We start from the raw sequence: 20,903 nt of genomic DNA, 5'->3' as shown, positions 1-20,903 counted from the left end.
ACAGGGATGCCGGAAGGGAGTGGGTGGGCTGCCCACTGCTTTGTCCACAATTGGGGCCACGTCCAGGATGCCGCCTGCGAGTCCCACCCTGGTCCCGCATGCTGTGGCCCCGGACACCTACGTGGGTGATAGAGCCGCGGTATGTGATGGGGCTCTCGGAGGGGACCCGCGTGCTGGGGGTGCCCTTGGTGATGCTTCCGCCTGGAACCGAGCCCAAAGACGTCCCTGGAAGACATGAGACACAGAGCTTAAGAGCCGGACCCAGGGCCACCCCAACTGTGCTCCTGTGACCTGTAAGTTCCATCCCCTCCACTCGCGGTGTCTCGATGCAGAGTCCCCCTGCCCCTAAATGGAGAGATAAGACACTTGGGAAGAGAGGCTGCCAAACCCTCTGGGAGCTGACACTTCTCAGACAGGGTTTGGATAAGAGGTCCCATTCCTGCTTCGACCCTCCCTGGGATGGAGGGGCAGCCACAGGGATGAGGGCAAGACACCATGCCTCATGCCCAGCTCCCACGCCCTCACCTCTCAGGACGGATGTCTCCTGGGCCGTAGGCACCCCCAGGCTCTCAGGGGGTCCTGCCTGGCCCCGTGGGGACAGCTGCTCCTGCTTCACTCCGCTGAACGGTGCTGGGGATGGGCGAGAGCGGTGAGCAGAGCCATAGGCCAGGGATTTGGAGGCATGGGCCCCCTCCCCGCCCTACCCAGGGGGCCAGAGTCCCAAAGGCCAAATGGCCCTCCCTCACCCCTTGACACAAAGGGTGGGAGATGAGCCTCAGCCATCAAGGTTGGGGGGTCTGGATCCTTACCCAGCTTCTTGGGGTCCATGGCGAGGGGCAGCCCCATGGCAATGGGGCCCACAGGGGCCTTGGCGTGCTCTGAGTATGGGACGTGGAGCTGCACCGACATTCCCTGTGGGGGCAGAGGTCATGGGTCCCAGAGGCTTCAACCAGGGCTTCCTGACACCCGCTTTCATGAGAGCGCAAGAGGAGGGGAACCTCGGGCCCGCACACGGGTCAGAGAGGCCTGGGGCTCAAGTCCTGGCCCCACTGCTCCTCTGAGTGACTGTGGACAAGTCACTGCCTCTCCTGAGCCTCAGGGCCCTCACCTGTGTGGTGGCTATCATGACCTGGTTTAAAGGAAACGGTGCCCATGAGCATCTGGGCAAAGTGGAAGCCTTGCCCCTGCCCTGCAACACACAGTGGCAGGTCAGGGAGATGAAGGGGCAGGCAGACCAAGGCTTTGCACATGCTGGTGCTGGGTGTCTAGTGAGCATGCTCTTCCCTTTCACAGGGAGGTGCAGAAAGGTCAAGTAACTTGCCGAAGGCCGCACAGTCTGGATGCAGTGCCCCCGCTCTTGAATGCCCCATGGGGTGACCTCCCAAGGTCCTGAAGCCTGGGGCAGGTTGCAGCCAGCTTGGACCTAGCCACTTGGGTGCCTGGCCCCCACCCAGACACCATCGATCCCAGCAAGCCCTCCCCCAACTGTACAGCTGGAAAGGCCAAACTCTTGATAGAGGAAGGGGCTATTCTCTGGGCACCAGCTGGCACAGGTATTCCTGGGGAGCTGGCCCTCCCACCTCACCTGGGAGATGGCCCCCATTTGCCTCTCGAGGACGCTGGGGTGCTTGGTGGAGGAGATGAGGGGCGGTGGGTTGGAGATGGTGGGTGGCCGTGGCAGGACGGGCCGGGCGCTGTCGTGGAGGCCTAGGGGCAGCGGGTGACCTGCAGGGCACATGTCTGTCCTTCACGGGGCTCCAGAGCAGTCAGAGATACAGCCCCCGGGGCCTCTCCCCACCCCGTCCCTGTCCTGTCCAGGGGAGTGCCTGTCCACACATGCCCCCCTACTGCTCCTCTCCCACCTCTGCCCTGAGGAGCTGTCTGCATCTTTGGTTCAGACACCACCATTTCCACCCACCCCACCTCCCTCCATCTACCCCACCTCCAGGTCCTGGACCAGGTCCCTCCACTCTCCCTAGACTCCTTAACTGGTCTCCCCATCCCTCCTTTACCCTCCAATAGTTAATTCCCCTCATAGGAACCAAAAGGATATTTTTCAAAGTCTACTGGCTCACAAGCTCCCCCCGCCTCCCCTGTGTGACCCTTCTATGGCTCCCCACTGCCTCCAGGGTAATATATTAGCCTGTGACACAGCTTTCAGGTTCATCTGACCTTGCGGGTTTGGTCTCCCCAGGCTCACTGGGCACCGCGCTTTCACCATGGCAGTCTGATTCAGTGTCTCAAGCTTCGCCTGCTCTTTCCTGCCTCCGGACCTTTGCACATGCTGTTCCCACTGCCTGGCATACCCTTCCCTCTTTTTCTGGCTCTTTTGGCTCATAAATCTTGCAGGATCAGCTCTGCTGAGGATGACCTTTGCTAATTAAAGTCCTCATCCACCTCTAGCCTTGTCCCTTCTATGGCTGGTAGGGCCCAGCAGGACTGGGAACCTCAAGAAAGATCTAAATCCAGCCTGACTATATTTGTAAGCCAAAGCTGTCTCCTCCCCTCCATACACCTTTCTCTCAACCTGCTCATTCTCCAGCTCTATGTCACTGGTGGGAGCTGGCGCTCCCACTCCAAACCTGCCTCTCTCATCATCAGCTCAAGCACCTCCTATGGCTCCCTAGTACCAGTGCTTCCGTTGTCATGCTGGAGATTCCTCAAACCTCAAAGGAGCCCCCTTTCCCATCACTGACGAGACCATCCCTCCCATTAGAACCCGTCAGATTCTAAGATCCTTCTGCATGCAGTTCCAAGCAGTGCCCAGTGATTGGTGGGTGATTGGTGGTACCCAGTGATTGCCTGCTGGCTGACTCGTGGAGGAGGCCAGGCTGGGGTGGACTACTCACCAGGTGGGGCATAGGAGAAGGCCAGGGGGTCAGGGGCATGCGGAGAGGCCTTGATCACCTCGCGAGGGGGCACGGGGAAGGGCAGGCCTGACGTCCAGCATGAGGGGTCCGTGGGCAGCTTCTGGCCCTCAGCTGCAAAGGCCGGGAAGAACACAGGCTTCTCTGCTGAGGGGTGAGGCAGGGCAGGTAGTCAGCCACGCTCAGCCAGCCCTCGGGCTCCCAGCCCTGGCTGCCCTGCTCAAATGAGCCCCCCTCCCTTTGCCTGCAGCGCCAGCCTCGGCCAGAGGAGGGTCCTGACCAACAGTGATGGGGAGGTGGGGGGCTCCTAGGGTGGAGCTCCCCCAAGTCTGCAGACCAGGCACCACTCTGACTCTGCTAATGTCCTCCTGAGCACGAGTGTGCCTCGGGAGTGGGCTGGGGGCCTCTCTGCGACCCTTGATTTCAGCCCTGGAAAGACACAGGCGCTGGCCCGGCCCCAAGTGAGCAAGGGGCCTGGACAAACCTCCCAACCAGGGGATGGAGGTGGCAGCAAGGGGCCCACCCATCGCCTGATTTTGCGTGTACACTTGTACCGGAACGTGGTCACGTCTACCCACTTATTTATCATCTACGGCTGAGGAGTTGTGACAGAGACTGGCCTGCAAAGCCTGAAATATTTACTATCTGGCCCTTTCTGGAAGAGGCTTGCTGATCTCTTTAGATGATGAAGGCGGTCGGAACAGTTTGCTGAGACCCGTGTACGTGTGCTCTGGGGGGTTCGGCTAGGAGCCCACATGCTTGGGATGATAGCATGCGCAGGTCAGCCTGTATACTAGCGAGTTCCACATCCGGGCACTGGGCCGGGTGTTTTGAAAGCACGAACTCAACGAGCCTCCTCGCAGACTTGGGAGGAAGAGAGCACCCAGGCCTGGCGTTGTGGAATGGGAGCTGAGCACGGACACGTTGATGGACTTATCTAGGGTTGCCAGCAAACATTTGGCCAAGTCAGGATTTGACCCCTTGACCTCACGGCCGTTGCAGCAGCAGATAACAGAACAGCTCTCCTATCGGGGCTCCAACTAAAAGCACTGTGTGGACTGACTTGTTTATCCTCCTAACACCCTTCCAGGAACTGATGAGGATTATCCCCATTTTGCAGATGGGAACACAGAGGCTCGGAGAGGCAAAGTCACCAGGTCAAAGGCTCAAAGCCAGCGAGCAGGAGCCCTGAGCCCAACTAGATGGGCTGCAGGCTGTGACCTTAACCTTCGCAACACACTCTGAGCACCAGAAGAGGAGCAATGATTGACCCTGGATTCTCAGACCTGAGAACTGCCTGCAAACACAGCCAAAGACCAGGCCGTCTTCACGGTGTTCTCCTATGGCCTCTCGCTGCTGAAATCAGCCCTAAGCACCAAACCTCTCCCTTGAGACTTGGTATCAGGCTGGAAGACCCATGGGAGCTGGGGGGGTGGGGTGGGGGGACCAGGGAGTAAGCGGCTGCTAACAACTTGGCAACACTGGGCCTGGGATGGGAACGGCAGGCAGGTGTCCTCCCTGGGGCCACCTCCAGATGACGAAGGGGTGAGGTTCTGAAGACCTAGCCGGGTGAGCGGGAGTGTGTTGGCAGCGATGAGAGGTGCCCGCTGTGGGCCTGGCAGGTGGGATGGAGGCTGTGTATGCTGGACACCCTCCCCATCTCTCCTGGGAGAGACAGAGCTCCTGCTGGACCTATGTGCCTGCTGGTGGGGGGTAGCCCGCAGGAGGGGGGGGGTCACACCTGGGGGCAGTAACCCAGGTAAGGGTTCTTACACTCCATCTCCTCTAATGGAGCACCTCTCTAGGGCCTGCACCGGGCCCAGAAAAATCCCCAAATGCCCGGATGGCGCTCATCCAGAGACCCGACCCTGTGCGCACCCGGGCTGCTCTCTCCAGCTCAGCCCCGGCTGCGGTGGGAGGGGGCGGGAGGCCTCCGGTGCTGGAAGGGAAACTTGAGCCCTGGCCAGGCTGGGCGGGTGGCCGAGAGCCTGGAGAGACAACCTGTTCCTCCAGCTGGGCCCGGGGAGCCCGAGGGGTGGGCGGAGCCAGGGGGCAGGGGAGCGGGAGAGACCAGAGAGAGGTCGAGCTGGGTGTCAAGTTCATGCATGTGCCTAAGGGTGCTAGCCACAGGGCAGGCCACCATACCCGACGGCAGGTGCGCCATCTCTGGTGCTGCCGAGCGAGTCCAGGAAACGGCGTGGCCCTCTGCTGGTGCCAACTGGCCGAACGCCAGACTCAGAAACCAGAGGGGAGGTGGCTCACCTTCTCCCGGGACAGGGCCTGTGACCCGTCCCAGCAGGCTCTGCCTGGCCCTGTGCGGTGTCCAGCCACCCAAGCGCAGCCTGACCTGGCTCAGATCTGGTGCTGGCCGAGGCTGTGTGGGCCCCTGACGTTACCACGCAGCTACCCCGCCCTGGGCTAGTGCCCTGGCCCTCGAATGTCCTTCCAGACCAGACACCATGTCTCACACTACACTCTTGCCCAGCAAACCGCACCCCCACCCATGGGGAGTCCTGGGCCCAGCGTGGGTGACTGGCAGGGTCCCAAGAGGCAGCTGACACCCTGCTTTCAACCCCACACTTGGGTTCCTCAGCAGGTTCCACTGGCTTTGCCTCTGAAACAAAATCCCAAGGCACCTCCACCTTCCTTCCACCTCCACGGTCACCCATATAGTCCAGACTGCCACCACTGCTGGCCGGGAACAGCACTGTGTCCTCCTCCATCTGCCCACAGCTCCCTGTAGCCCTTTCTTCCCAACAATGGTCAGAGAAAAAGAGATCTTTTCAAAATAGAAATCGGACAGCCTGACCTCTCCTCAGTTCCCAACACACACATACACCCTGAGAGTCCCTCTTGCAAAGGCCTTCTTTTCCTGCACCCGAGACCAGAGGTCCATAGCACCATAGCCTACAAGGCCCTACACAATCTGGTCCCCATCCCTCATCCTCCCCTCCCCTCTCCCCAGCCACCATGACCTCTTGGGAGCTCCACCGACACACCAAGCTTGTTCCTACCCTAGGGCCTTTGTACATGCTATTCCTGGTGCCTGGAATGCCCTTCCCCCAGATCTTCCCACCACTGCCTTATCCTGGTCTTGGAGACCCCTTCCCTGAGCCCCTCGTCACTCACCCTATTTTGTCTCGTTCGTTCCATGAACTACCCTAAGGTCATCTTGCTTCCTTATGTGTTCCCCTGCTTAACATACTCTCATTCACAAGAAGGACGGCTGCCCGGAGGAGGAAGTTCATCCTGCTCACTGCCAGACCCACACTACCCAGGGGTAGTGCTTGGCAACGGTGGGTGTTCAACACATGTCCTGATCCCCTGGCCACATGCTGGATGGATGCATGCCCATCCACGTGGGTGGCATCTGAGACTTCCTATGGCAGGTGAAGGTAGCCGCAGGGAGACAGGTGGGGGTGGGCCGATTAGCCAGGAGGTGTCTGGCAGACCCCTGTCACTTGTGACGTGTGGAGCTGGCCTCCTTTAGGGACAGCCCTGCTTTTGTCCTCAGACACACAGCACCGCCCTCAGGGAGGTCCATGGCCAAGGGCCAATCTGACTTTCTAGAGACAGCAAGACGCCATACCTGAAGTTGCTTGAGGTGATGGCACAGATGGCCCTGGCCACCGAGTCTGTCCCTGGCTGTACTGGACAGGGACAGTGCCTGGGGTCCTGCTGCCCTTGGACCCCTACAGCAGCCCTCAGGAGCCTGGGCTAGCACAGCATGGGGGGAGCCTTTGGAGGGAGGGGGTCAGCCCCCATTGCTTGCGCTGTGACAGGCTGACCTGGGAGGGGTGCCCCTTAGGGATACAGGCTTGAGACTTCTCGGGGCCGGTGGGGAGTGGGGCAGAGATAGAAGATCCAGAGAACAAGAAACCAGACCCCACCTGTCTCCTGACCTTGAACTTCACGTGGTGACGTGAAGCACGCCCCGGGCAGTTGCTGCAACACAGCTGCTCGGGGAATCACTCACTGGCTCCCCAGTGAACCCAGTGACCTCGGCCTGGAATAAGGTCAGGGTGAAAGCTGGAGAGGGCAGTGCTTCCTGCCCAGGCCCAGAGTTGTTGCCAGCTGGCGCTGAGCCTCATGGTTCTAGAAGCTCACGTGTGGACTGAATCACAGGGAACCAGAATCAGCCATAGACGTGTTTTCATATACGCACAAAGCTTGTGGGAATTTTGAGAAGTTGCCAATGTTGAGAAACTCTTAAGATTTCACATGAAAAGATGGATTTCTAGCTTCTCTGAAAGAACAACCCACAACCCCAGGCCTGAATTGCCACGTGGTGACTCTTGGCTGAGGCCAATGTGAGCCCACTTCAGGAAGAGCGTGAGTTCTCCATGCTGCAGTCCCCGCCACCCCCTACTGCCTCACTCCCACATGTTTCACTCATTAACTTGGCCTGTCCTGCCACCAGAGCCATGGAGTTGGGAACAGCTGCTCGGCATACACAAAAGGCCCCTTATGCCCGCCCATCAGCCCCCTCTCTCTCTGACTCCCTCAGCCACTGACACACACTTACCCTCCTTCTCGGCAGGAGGCACAGGACTCCTGCTTTTGCCTCGAGGGCTGCTGCTGGGCGGCTGGGGGGTGTCACTCTCCGGCTGCAGGTGCTGCGACGGTGGGGGGGCAGGGGGAGCTGGCTTAGAGGGAGCTGCTTCCTCCCGGGGCGGCTCATGGACTTTGGTGACCTGCTGGGGGAAAGCCAGGAGGAGAAAGCGTCTTTACAGGCTGTCTGCAGGTCCCAGAGATTAGGGAAAGCTTTCCAGGCCCCCTGCATGTGACCAGCCTCAAAACTGAGGCCCAGGAGAGGTAGCAACACGCCCAAGGGCACACAGCTTGAGGGCCAGGAAGGGAGGGCTTTGTGCAAAGTGTAGGGGGTATGCCCAGCCATCCCGGGTGTCTGGTTGTGGATTGGGAGCCCTCATTACCCTGCCCCTAGCCCCTTCCCCCTTCCCCAAATTTCTGGGGGTCTCAGAGAGATCAGAGCTGACAAATGGGACAGTGCCCGGCTGTGGGGAGCAGGCAGCAAAGACTGGCACTCCTTGTGCCCCTCACTCAAAAAGCCCTGGTCAGCTCGGAGTCTTTCAGCCCCCAGCCCCCAGGTGCACGGGAAGGCCAGGCTCACGTCCTGGGAGAGGGCAATGACTACGTGAGTGTGCTAAGTCGCTTCAGTCGTGTCCAACTCTTGGCCACCCTATGGACTGTAGCCCACCAGGCTCCTCTGTCCATGGGATTTCCCAGGCAAGAATACTGGAGTGAGCTACCATGCCCTCCTCCAGGGGGATCTTCCCAACCCAGGGATCAAACCCACATCTCTTGCGTCTCCTGCATTGGCAGGCGGGTTCTTTACCACTAGCACCACCAATGACTGAGCCGTTACAATTACGGCACCTCTGAGGATCCTCCTGCTTGGCCTGGAGAATCTTCTGGACAACCCCCCAACCCCTGCAGAGGGTCTCAAGTTAACTGGTGGGGCCCCGCCCTCCTCTCTGAGGTGTTGTGACAGTGGGGGGCTTCCTGCCTGGTCTGGGGGGCTCCGGAGAGCCCTCGGCAGGCAGAGGTGGCATGGTGAGAGCTTCCAGGCTGGGAAGCCAGAGGGAGGAGACCTGCAGGCCGGAAACTTTGGGGGCCCCCCAGCCCCCCTACTGTTCCTGCCTGTCTCCATGAGGATTTCTATAGGAAACAGGAGGTGGTGGGAAGCGAGGGGCTGCAGGTGCCGGGCCTCCACCTCCCTGGCCTGCGATCAGCCTGATTTACTGTCTCCCCAACAGGAAGTAAAGGTCATGGGGGCTTTGCGGGTCCTGGCTGGGTGGGGGTCCTGGGTCATGGGAGGTGGGCCCGGGACTCACAATTGGGGGGATGGCAGCTGCCCGCTGCTTCAGCTGCTTCAGGTCCAGCGGCTTCTGGGGTGAGGCGTTGGTCCTGGTGTCGCTGGTCGGGGTGAGGAGGCTGGGCCGTGGTGACAGGAGCCTGGTGGCAGGGGGGACGGCAGGGGGGGTGGGGAAACCAGTGTCAGGCCCACGGGCTCATAGCCTCTCCTGGCTCCTGCCTGGATGATGTGGCTGGGGGTGCTGCCAGAGGGAGGCGAATGTCCAGCACCGGGGAGACCTGGGGTCAGGGTGGGGGCTTCTCTCTCCTTCCTCTGCTCCATGCAGGCCCCACAAGGGACCAAGACCCCTCCCACCCCAGCCCAGAGGATCAAAGGCTCCTGAGATGGCCCAGGGCAAGGGAAGTCCCAGAGAAGCCCACACTCAGGGCCCGTACCACGACTGGCCCTTGGGAAGCTGCTGGGAAACCCAAGAATCAACCTGATTAAGGCTTGGGAGGCTTAAGAGATTCAGAGAGATGACTCATCACCCAAGTATGAGAGGCTCAGGCCCCAGGGTAGGGGCCTGGGGTATGGTGCTCAATGGGCCCTGCTTACTGGAGACGAGGACTGGGGCGCCCTCCCACTCAACCAGAATGCATGGCTAACCGGAATCTTGGCTAACCGGGTGCAAGCTCTGCGGGCGCGGGGTCAGCGTGTACACTGCCCGCCCTGCAGCCATAAGTGGAGCTGAGCTGGGCCTGCAGGTGGCTTGTCCTTTAAAGCAAGGTCACGTCTATCTGCTGCTGACATGCAGAACAGGGCAGCAACCTGCTAAGGGTGCACGGTGTGTGTGTGCGTGTGTGTGTGTGCGCGTGTCTGCACACGGGTGCACGGAGGCGGGCAGGAAGGGCAGGGGGCTAAAACATGGTGGGATGCCAGGGCTGGGGTCACCCCAGGGAAGAGCTGCAGTGTCTCGGGTGCCTGGGGCAGAGGCTGCCCTGGGGCGTGGCTCCAGAGCTGCTCACCAGTGTCCCCTCCTTGAAAGGTCTTCAGGTTTTTCCAGGACACAACAGCCCTGGCCTGGTGCCATGCCACAAGCCCTGTCTGGTTCACCAGCTGGCACGAGGTCTCGAGGGCAGAAGCTCAGAGCCCCTCACCCCCGCACCGGGGCTGCCGGGTTCCTGCCCAGCTCTCAAGTCCCACCTGAGACCACCATTCCCTGAAGACACAGCAGGCCTGGGGGAATCAAACAGTATGCACGCCAGGAGGATTCAGCCAGGAGGGAGAGTCACAAGACAGGTCAGCGAAGCCTGAGGGTCCTGTGGGCACAGCCCCTAGTGTGTGCTGTGACCATCCTGGCTGATGCCATGTGCAGACTGGCGGTACAGCCCCTGCCTTCCAGGTAAGATCCGTGATAGCCAGGGTGCAGCTCACACCACCCAGAGCTGGCTGCCGGATGCCAAGAGTGCATCGTGCGCCTTCCCGCCGGCAGTGCAGGACAGACGCGTGACGTGCAGCCGAGGGGGACCCCCGCTCGCTGCGGTGACGGGACTGTGGCCCATGACAAGCCAGTTCCTCGGGTGCTGACCCCCTGCCCACATCTGCCACACGCTTAGCTGAGCAGAGACAGTCTTGGCGACACCCCTGGGGCTGCCCACGGCATGCAAGTGGCGCCAGGCTCCGAGGTCAGACTGACTTCATGCTCAGCTGGGCTTCACAGTCCTCCTGACCAGCTCACCCTCCCTGCCGTCCTCACTTCTCTCGACCTCTCCGGATCCTGCTCAGGCTACCAGGACCACCGGAGGCCTCTCCTCTGCTGGCTGCCCATCTTCACTCCCCCGGAGACCCAAGCCCAGCCTCGTTTTGCCCTCTACCCTTGGGCCAAAGCACTCTGACCAGGTCCAAGAACCAATGCTCTCACTTGTCCTGTACCCCTCACCGTCGGCTTCAAATGTCACCAGCCCAGCCTTGCTCCTCTTCTCTTGCAACTAATTATCACTGTCCGCTTAAATCAACTTGTATTTGTAAACTTAAGAGTGAATACACTGTAGCCCTTCTGGAAAATGCTCTGGCATTTCCTCAGGAAGTGCATTAGAGTCACTATAGGGCCCAGCATTTGCACTGCTGGGCATACACTCGTGAGAATAGACACACACACACCTACACACCAACTGTTCACGAAAGATCATAGCAGCCACTATCTGCAAAAGCCAAAAGGTGGAAGCAACCCCCACGTCCAAAACCAGGTGAAATGGATAAACAAAATGTGGTATGTCCATACAGTGGAATATTACTCAGCCAAAAAGAATGACTCCAGGCTACAACTTGGATGAACCTCAGAAACATGATGCTGAGCGCAAGAAGCCAGTTGCAAAAGGCCACGTGCTGCATGATTCCAATTACATGAAATTCCCCCAAGAGGCAAATCCATAGACACAGAAGATAAGATGAGCGGGTACCAGGGGCTGGGGGGTGGGGGATAAGGACTGACTGCTAATGGCCTGGGGTTTCTTTTGGGGGTAGTTGACAATATCCTGGAATTAAGCAGTGCTGACGATTATATAACTCTGTGAATGTACTAAAAAAAAAAATCACACTTCAATGGCTGAATTGTATGGCTTGTGAATTATGTCTCAGTAAAGCTGTTACAAGGAAAAGATAAAGAATATACTCCTTGCCGACCACAAAATCAAGGGTTTGATATATTAAGTATATTGTTTCCATGAACAATAAAGTAATAATGCTATACTATTATCTATTGTATAAAATATTTGAAAATGCAAATTTTAAGGTTAAAATATAAACTTTTATATCATGTAAATATAATTTTATAGGGGCACAAAATATGCTTTTATGATACAAACTAAGAAGCCAAGTGTCTGTGTCTCACTCTGATTGTCAGCAACCTAGGGCCTTTGCCCTGCCCTGATTCCCCTGTGGTTCCTTATCCAGGCAGGGGGCAGGCAGATCGGAGGGGAGCAGGGATCATCCTCAATGCCCTCAGCAGTCACCAGCTGGGGGTGTGCATGGAGGCCCAGACCCCTCTCTCTTGAGTCCCCCCAACCCCACCCAGGGAGGCAAGAGCTCAGTGGGGGCTGCAGCCATGAGCACAGTACTTCACAGCTGACAAGATGATCGTAGCCTGACCGCTCACTGTAAAGAGGGCAGCATCCAAGAGCAAGGGCCTAGATCCTGATCTTTAACAAGCCTGAGGGGCCTGAGCCTCCCCACTGCCCCGAGGGGCGGCAAGATGCCTAGCGCTCACGTGGCCCCCAAACTGCCTCATCCCACCTCCACAGCGGCAGAAGCCAGCACCTCTAGGAGCTCTCCTCACAGTATCGCCCTCCCTCTGTGCTCTTTCCTTTGTTTTCTTGGAAGACAGGGCGTTTATTTTCCTCCCCAGAGACCAGAGCAGGGTAGGGGCTCTCGGAGCCTGGCACTGTGCACGTGACCTGGGCCGGGAGGGGCAGGGGTGGGGGCTGGGGGGAAGGTGGGTGGCGCGGGAAGCTGGCAACTCGGCTGGGAGCAGCTGGGGCCCTGCCCCCTAACCCTGAAGTTCAAGACTCCACCTCCCAGTTCAAATCCCACCACTGGCCAGGTGACTTGACCAACTGTGCCTGACTCGGTTTCCTCACCTGTAAAATGGGTATGAGAACAGTCGCTCCCTCCAGTGACTGTCCTGTGGGCAGGACACGGGAAGGCACAAGAAGCTGTGACAACAACGCCTAGTGCTGAGCGGCCTGGGCATTTCCTCGTCCCTGCGGGTTTGCTTCCTGCCCCGGAAGACCAGGGCTGGGGAGGGGGCAGGGCCCCAGGGGACGCTGGGTCTGCAACAGTATGTCCCTTCTCTGCTGAGCCCCCTCCCCAGATTCCTCATTATCGCTGGGCTGGGATAATCCCAGCTGCCAGGCTGGGGCGGGGAAGGCAGGATCGTGCAGATTCACAAAGGCGTGGTCATGCTGGTTTCCTACGCCCCCAAGATAAAACCCCACTCCTCGCCTCAACCCCCGGGGCCCTGTGGGGCCAGGTAGAGCCAGGACTCTGCCCACCTCTGTGACCGCCTCTCGTGCCCTCTCCCCCTTCTCTCACTCGCTCTGCTCTCTGCCACAGGCCTCTCTGCCATCTACCGAACACAAGCTCGTGAGGCCATAGGATCTTTGCAGCAGCCATTCTTTCTGCCGACTTTCCCTCCGTGTCTCATACTCTGTGTTCCCATCATCTCACCTCCTCAGGCAGGTCTCCCTGACTGCCCCTCACACTCCCTCCATGACCAATCTCTCCCTCATCCACTTGTCACACGAGCATCCCCTTTATTCCATTGCTGTTCCAATTCCGTACTAATCGCTCCCAGTGAAATGTAAGCTCCCTGGAGCCAGGACCTCATTTGTTGCTGCTCCCCTTGAGCTCAGGATGGTACCTGGCACACCCTGGTGCCTAGTTAATCACTGACAGAATAGAGAAATAAAGGAGAAATTGCTGTTACATTCTTTTGAAATTCCAGGGGCTCAGCGGAAGCAACTACATTCCAACCTCCTCATGGAGTGAACTTTGGGGGCTCCTGAAGCAGTTCCAAAGGAAGGGAGCAACTCCCTTCATTGAGCATCTTACTGTGGGCTCAGAACTCCATTATCCTCCCAAGCAGCCCGTAAGTGGGGATACCCACACCCATCTTGTGGATGAAAAAACTGAGATCCAGGGCAAGGCACTTATGAAGGCCCAGCCCTGCCAGAAAGTGCCCAGTACTGTCTCTGGGAAACGGAACAGGCGGAGGCAGGCAAACTCAAGGCTCTGCAATCAAAGCCACTATCTCTGGCCGCTGGCCAAGAAAACTCCCAGGCGGAGCTGTCTGGCAGAAAGCAATGGAGAGTAAAAAGCAGGATATGATTTTCTCTCCCAAAGCCGTACGGGCACGGGCCAGAACGCAATGCATCTTGTGTCTTGTCCAGGGACGCCCAGTGCACTGCGCTGAGACTGCCAGGCAGGAGGCAGGGCTGTGGGCAGGAGGCCAGGACCTGGGGTCGCCCACCGATCTCTCTGGGGTGGTGGAGGGGGGTAGTGCTGGCTGCCAGGGCGCACTCTGACGCATCTCGCCTGCGTCCTCCGGCGCCCGCCTGGCCCCGTGCGGCCGCGGCCGGGGCAGGAGGGAGGGGTGGCGGACTGCCAGCCAGGAAGAGGTCAGGAGGCTGGCCCGAGTCCAGCCTCACCCTGAGGGTGGGGGACTGGCCTCAGTCACAGAGGGCGTGACAAACCAGGTGTCCTGACTCCCAGCCCAGGGTTCCTGCTCCCGAGGGACCGAAGGCTGGACGCTCAGGCAGGAAGAGTGGACAGGAGCCAGACCCAGCTGGGGAAGAGAAGGACATGTCCCTGGGTGGGGCTGAGGCTGTTGCGGGGAGAGGCTGAAAGTAGGCTGTGGGGCTTCAGGCCTGGCCCGAGGGCTGGACCCAGGCCAACCCTCCGAGGTGTCCAGCCCAGGCAGGCCATGTGTACCCAAAACACAGACTTCAGGAGGCCGCTTATCAGCGTGGCTGTCCCATGAGCTCAATGCTCTTCCCGCTAAGAGCAGAAACGTGTGTTTCCATGACTGTCTCTGTGGCCAGCGGGAGTAGGGCGGGGAGCCGCCCACCCTGACCCCATTACCCAGGCACAAAGAGCGAGACTCTGGCCCAGGGCCTTTCCCGGCAGATCAGGCCGCCGTGAACTCTTGTTTTCCAAGCTGCACCCACTGGGCAGGAAACTTGGGACCTCCGGGCCCCCAGAAACCTGCTGGCCAGACCTCTGCTTATCCAAGAGCCATACAAGTGGGCTGAGGGTCCTGCCAGGAACCAGAGGTAGCTCACCGAACACATGGGGACCCAGCGAGCTCTGACCAGGTCCGGTTTTCACATGAAACGTTCTAGAATTTGCCATCTCCACATGCCCCAAGGTGAATCACGGAGCAGAGGAAACGGCTCCCAGTGAACCGGTTGGATTTGGAAGTCAGATTTTCCTCCCTCTCGCGCTGCCCAGAACTTTTCCGAGAGACGTGAGAGGAGCGAAAACAGACTGCACTGTTTTCAGTCAAAATAAAAATGACCGGCCCGCCTCACTAAAAACAATTCCTTAAGCCGCCCAGATGCAAGCAGGCGTGGATCTCCACAGCCCTGCCCTTTGCTGCCCACATTGGGCCCCAAGTGGGGCCTGCCGGCTTCCGCTCTGGCCGGGGTCTCAGGGACCCTCAGGGACCCTCAGCGGGCAGAACATGAACCGGCCAGGATCCCGGGCATCTGCCACTTGCCCCCATGTACACCGCCACCAGCCTCACCAGGACATCCCCAAGGCCGCCTCACAAGGCGCATCCCTCTGCCCCTCTGGCCCTCATTAAATCTCCCCCCTTGCACAGCCAGCAAGTTTCAGAGCCTGAGACACACCCCAAGTCACAGGCACAAGCTGCAGAGGTCTCACTGTCCTGAGAACAAAATGCAGCCACCCCCCCAGGCCAGAGATTCCGCAAGGCGGGCTGGTTTGCTGAATCCTGCAGGCTCAGTCCCCACCCCCGGCCTCTGCACTTGCTGGTCCCACCATGTTGAAGGTAAAACTGTGTCTCTCCAAGTCTGTTCAAGTCCTAAGAGCCAAATACCTATGAATGTGAACTTCTTTGGAGATAGGCTCTTTGCAGATGCGATGCAGTTAAGAGGAGGTCCTGAGGGTGGACCCTCATCCAAGGACTGACGTCCTTACGGCAAAAGGGAAATGTGGGCCCAGGGACACATGCAGGGAATGTCATGGGACCACAGGGACGCATCTACATGCTGAGGGTGGCCGGCACCACCAGAGGCTGGAGGAGGCGGGAAGGAGCCTTCAGGGGAGTGGCCCTGCCGATGCCTTGACTCTGGGGTGGCCCTTGGTGGCGGCAGCTCTGGAAGCTAATCCATGCTCACTGTCACCCTACTTCTCCCCGCCCAGGCTCAGCTCAGAGGCCACCGCTAATGGGGCCCCACCCCATCGATGCTGCCTTGTCCCAACATCGGAATTCCTGCCAGACGGAGAACACTTAGTGGCGGCCCCCTCTCCCTCCGAGGGCAGGCGTGGAATCGGCCTCGTGTGCCGTTGTCTCGGTACACAGGTGATGCTCAGTAAGCGCTTGCAGAATGAGACGACAAAGCCGGCGCACTCACCTGTTCTTGTCGCCGCCCTCGGGCTCGTCCACCTCGTCGGCGCTGCAGGTGGCACTGGAGTCACTGTCCTGGGGGGCGCCTGAGCCCTTGGCCGTGGGGCCTTTGCCCCCAGAGCCACTGGCCTCCTTCTTCTCCACCTTGAGTGCCCCCTCGGACGCAGCCTCCACTGCGGCCTCCTGGCCCGCCTTCACCTTGTCGGGCCCCTCTCCGGCAGCCTCCTCCTCGCATTCACTCTTGACAGGCTCCACGGGGTGTGCCTCGCCTGGCTCCTCCATCTTGGCCTTGCCCACATCGGTCGGCAGCTCTGGGGCCACAGGGGCCTTCTGCTCTTCCCCCTCCTCGGTTGAGGGGGCGGCTGTGGCCTCTTCCTCCTTCTCCTCCTTGGGGACCACAGGAGGGGGCGTGGCAGGCGACTGGGGTGCTGGTGGGGGTGTGGGCGGGCCGGTGGCTTCGGGGGCTGGGGTGGGCTCAGTGGGGGCCGGGGTGTCCTCAGGCGGCGGGGTGGGCGGCTCGGGAGGTGGTGCATCTGTGCCCGGGGCAGGCGGTGGCTTGGGCCCATTCTGCCCCGTGTCCTTGGCGGCCTCGGTGCGGGGTGAGGGGACGCTCTCAGTGTCGGAGCTGTTGTTGACGGCGGCTGCAGGGAGAGAGCAAAGATGGGGTGAGCAGTGCCGGGGAGCACTCAGGCTTGAGACAGGCAGGGCCCTGCCCACACTCCTCTCACCACCCGATGACCCTGACTGTGTAGCCTGGTTCTGGGTAGGAGTTCAGGGGGCTGCAGTCCCATCCCTGGACACCAAACAGCCCCGAGGCTCCTACACGCCTGGGCAGCCTGCCTGGCCCCTCCCAGATCTCTGTCCTCCTCTGGCTGCCCTCTCCACCTGCTGACCCTGGAGGAGCCCAGGACCTGTTAACTTCCGATCCCCGGAGTGGCTGGGTGGGTGGCCAGCACCCTACGGAGCCAGGCTAGGGGCAGCCAGGGGTGCAGGCTTTCGGTCTGGGGTCGCCTTGTTCTCATCGGAGCTGCAGCCCTGGCTCTGCCCCTGCTGACACAGTGGCCTCCTGGCCTCGCTTTCCCCATCTGTAGAGTGGGGAGAGCAGTTCCCACCTCACAAGGGTTGCGGCACATAGGGTGACACCTCCTAACTGCCTGCTGCTGTCATGACTGCCGTCCTCATGAAATGCGGCCAGTGAGCCTGCAGGGGCTCACGGGGAGAGGGTCCACACCAACTACAGCCCCTGGCCACGGCCCACAGGGCCGGTATGCAGCAGCTGCACAGTAAGCGCTGATCGAATGACAGTGTGCACAGATGAAGCGAAAGGGCCTCAGCTCCAGACCTGGCTCCTCAGCCTTAACCACGACTCCTCTCCCTTCTCTGGGTTTCAATTTTTCTCACTTTCTACAAAATGGGGACATTTGAAACCTCCCTCCCCCACACTTGCTATAGGGGAAACGTAAGTGGGTAAGAGTCACAGGTGGACACACTAGTAAGAAATCAACAGAACAGTCAAGTCGAGTGCAATGATCTACAGGTGTGAGCCAGGGAACAGCATGGGGAACAGACACTACGCTGAGGAGGGGGAACAGAGGCAGCAGTGGCACCAGCAGTGGTGCTCACAGGCAGAGGTGTGCTCACAGAGGTGGGGCCCTCATAGACAACAGGGGACCTGGGGGTGCCCCCCACCCCGGCCTGGCCCTACCCCCACCCCCACCCCCCAGGCCAGCTGGCCACATTCGTACCTGGGCCACTGCATTCCCCTCTGGGGACCTCGTTCCCAGAGGCGTGTAAGGCTGGAAGGAAGTGAGAGAAGGGTTAGAAGCGAGGTGACATGAGCAGCAGGTGGGGAGGGAGGAGGATTTGGGGCCAGGCAGGCAGGGAGGACCTACAACCTGGTCCGGAAAGCCCGCAGCCCAGAACACTCCTGGGTGTCCTTGGACAAGTCACTGGCCTTCTCTGGTTCCCGGCTCCAGGGTCCTAGGGGTGGGGTGCTGGCCTCAGAGAGGGGCAGGGCTGGAGGGAGAGGGCTTTGGGGCTGCCTGGCCCTGTCTCACCCCTCAGACGCAGAGCCAGGCCAGCAGGGGCTGCCAGTGCCCTACAAAAACACTTCTTTCAGCCTTTACTGCCCCCAGACTCCCACCTCTCCTGTCTCTTGCCTTCCTTCAAGGCCCAGAGCAAAGGCTACTCCTCCCAGAAATGACCATCCCAACAACAGCAACACAGACTTGCTCTGTTGGTGTTGGGCTCTGGGCAAAGTGCTTCACACACACAACTCACTCTCAATAACCTCTAAGTTAGAGATAATCATCACCACTCTGCTTTGCAGATGAGGAAGCAGAGAGGTTGAGTCACTTGTCCCAGGCCACACTGCATGGGGGCAGGAGAGGGTTGACCCCAGCATCCTGTATCCCTCACCATGGGGTTCCTGACCCTATCTTCTGACTTCGGCAAATGTCACTCCCTCTTTTCACATTGTCAGACCACAGGACGAAGGGGGCCAGCACTGAGGTCCTCTGGACAAATGGCTTAGCCCCAGAGCCTGTGTGTTCATCTAAAAAATGAGTGGTTTACGCCTGGCTCTCTCCCTTACTCAGCTGCTTATCTCTGTCAGGGATTCTCAGGCATAAGTGTGCCTGAGGGTTGTGAAGACTCAGATGGCTGGGCCTACTCCTAAAACATTTCTCACTCAGTCGGTAAAGGTGGGGCCCAAGAATCAGTATTTCTGACAAGTTTAAATCCTAGTCCCCAAACAGGCCAACTGGCTTCCTTGGATAACTTTCCTGTGTCTCAGAGTCCTTGTCTATTAAATGGGGTGATGACAGCACCTGTTGGGCTGTTGTGATGATTAAAGGGAATAATTCAAGGCTGATGCTCTTATTACAACCCCAGTCTTTACTGGAGAAACTACAGGGTCAAATGGATCGTTCCCCCTCTCCCCTGGACTCATCTCCAGCCTGGATACAAGGCCCTTGCTGCCTACCCTCTGGAGGGGTCTATGGTGCTGTTGGGATATTCTAGATGGTTCCACTGGAGAGACCTCAGGCCCTAACCCAGGACCTACCTCTCCTCCCCTCTCCTGGTCACAAGGGACAGGCTTACACAGCAAATGCCAGTCAGATTGGCAGATTCCAAGTCTACCAGCTACGTGACACCTTATGTGAGTAATTCTCCTTTCCCTCCCCACATGAGGCCTCGGTTTCCTCATCTGTAAGATGGGGCTGTCACCTGGTGCCTTTGGGCAGAATCTTCTTAACTGCCTCCCTTGATGCGCTCCGGGCCGCCAAGTGGTCACAGAAGCCCTGGGTTCAGCAGACCAGCCAAGAATGCCCATCTCCCATCTTTGACAGGGAGTGTGAACCATCAGGGGACAGGGAACTCACTACCTCAAGATTCTCTAACTGGGCGGCATCTGTTCTGCTTTTAATGCTGAGCCAAAGTCTGGCTTCCTTTAACTTTCCCACCAAGTCTGCATCCTGCCCACACACAGCAGGGAAGATATTTAAAGAGGAGAGTGGGTTCCTGCTCCCCAGGTTCCCTTTTCCTGGTTACAGACCCAGGACTCAGAATTCAAGGACCTGAGGGATTTGGAGCCTTCCATCAGAAACTGGTCAGGCCTCTAGCCAACTTGGCCTGGAGAGACCCAGCGCTGGTGAGGAGGCCAGACTCAGCACCCCAGGTCACCCCCAAAGTAAGACCACAACAACCAAATGGGCCGATTCTTCATTTTCAACCTGGAAGTAGGATTCGGGCTGGTGAATGCCCTGCAGCCTGGCATAACTTGGATTTATTTGCATGTCTTGCTTACAGAGCCGGGGGTGATTTACACCTTCCTTGCAAATGCTGGCAGAAGTTTGGGAGTTTAAATGCAGGGGCAGGCAGATAGGAGCGACAGGAGGGAAACCTGGGCAGGAGACGGGACGGGAGGAGAGGAGGGTCCCTTCACTAAGAACCTGAGGCCCCGCTGGGGAGTTTTGGCCGGCAGGATGGTAGGAGAAGCAGACACATTTAGTGAAGCAGGGGGCGGGGGCCTTCAGGGGTGTTGTGTGTGGGGGTCTTCAGGGTTGTCATGCCTTGAGGGACTGATGTAGAGCAAGTAAAAGGGAGGGGACTGGGGGCCAAAGGCAGAGTAGTCAGTGACCAGGGATGCGAGCCTGCCCTTGGGCAGCCTGGTGTGACTTCCACATCTATAAATGCTATCTGCATAGTGGAGCCGGGTGTCACATGGGGGCCAGGCTCCGAAGCTGAGTGACCATCTTGTGCAGTTGAAATCCTTTTGAGAAGTGGGCAGAATTGAGAGCAAAATTTAAATATTAATTCTCAATCTCTCTTTAGCAGCCCTCACCAGGTGGCAGAATTCATCTAAGATCCAGGCCGACGACGCAACTCTGCGGTGCCTGGTGCAACTGCCCCCAGCCTCAGTGCCCCAGGCAGAAAGCTGGGGGCTATGCAGTTTATCATTCAAATTTGGACACTTGGGAGCAAAATGAAGCATAATTACATAACTTTTGAATACTTATCGACCAGCGGTATTTGTTCTGCTTACATTGGTCAAGTTGAAAAATAACGTATATTAGTCGCTCAGTCGTGTCCTGACTCTCTGCAACCCCATGGACTGTAGCCCACCAGACTCCTCTGTCCATGGGATTCTCCAGGCAAGAATACTGGAGTATAAAGTAACGGTTCAGGTCAGAAAACTATTTTTATGGACTTCTCTGGTGGTCCAGTGGTTAAGACTCCACACTTCTACTGCAAGGGGCACAAGTTTGATTCCTGGTTGAAGAGCTAAGATTCCACATGCTGTGTGGTATGGTCAAAAAAAAAACTATTTTCAAAAATAAACAATTTTTTTCCCTAAAATGTGACACCAGATATGCTGGCAAGATAATAGGTGTCACCAGAACTGGATATGTCCTGGATGTGTAGGGTCACCAAGCACAAGATTGAACTCACAGCGGGCAGGAGGATAGAATGAACAAGTGTCCTGCGAGTGCAGAGAGGCAGATTACCATGATTATTGTTGCCACTGTCATCACCATCGTCACCATCACCACCATCGTCACCATCACCATCA

The 20,903-nt window shown here is 58.5% G+C and overlaps 1 protein-coding gene across 1 annotated transcript in view; it reads right to left on the bottom strand.

The window, feature by feature from the left end:
• The window catches only part of NCOR2 (nuclear receptor corepressor 2), a 189,920-nt gene that overhangs the window by 27,563 nt on the left and 141,454 nt on the right, over positions 1 to 20,903 (bottom strand). The window contains exons 19-27 of the mRNA XM_040251285.1: positions 17,575 to 17,625; positions 15,837 to 16,470; positions 8,723 to 8,843; positions 7,393 to 7,564; positions 2,850 to 3,014; positions 1,586 to 1,725; positions 810 to 912; positions 526 to 630; positions 122 to 225 (exon numbers count right to left, since the gene is read on the bottom strand). Coding sequence (XP_040107219.1) covers positions 122 to 225; positions 526 to 630; positions 810 to 912; positions 1,586 to 1,725; positions 2,850 to 3,014; positions 7,393 to 7,564; positions 8,723 to 8,843; positions 15,837 to 16,470; positions 17,575 to 17,625 — 1,595 coding nt within the window. The remainder of the gene's footprint in view (positions 1 to 121; positions 226 to 525; positions 631 to 809; positions 913 to 1,585; positions 1,726 to 2,849; positions 3,015 to 7,392; positions 7,565 to 8,722; positions 8,844 to 15,836; positions 16,471 to 17,574; positions 17,626 to 20,903) is intronic.

The sequence above is a fragment of the Oryx dammah genome, unplaced genomic scaffold (genome assembly GCF_014754425.2).
Source record: "Oryx dammah isolate SB20612 unplaced genomic scaffold, SCBI_Odam_1.1 HiC_scaffold_12, whole genome shotgun sequence".
NCBI lineage: Eukaryota > Metazoa > Chordata > Mammalia > Artiodactyla > Bovidae > Oryx > Oryx dammah.
Note: the sequence above shows the minus strand (reverse complement) of the source record. Positions and strands in the feature narration are given on the sequence as shown.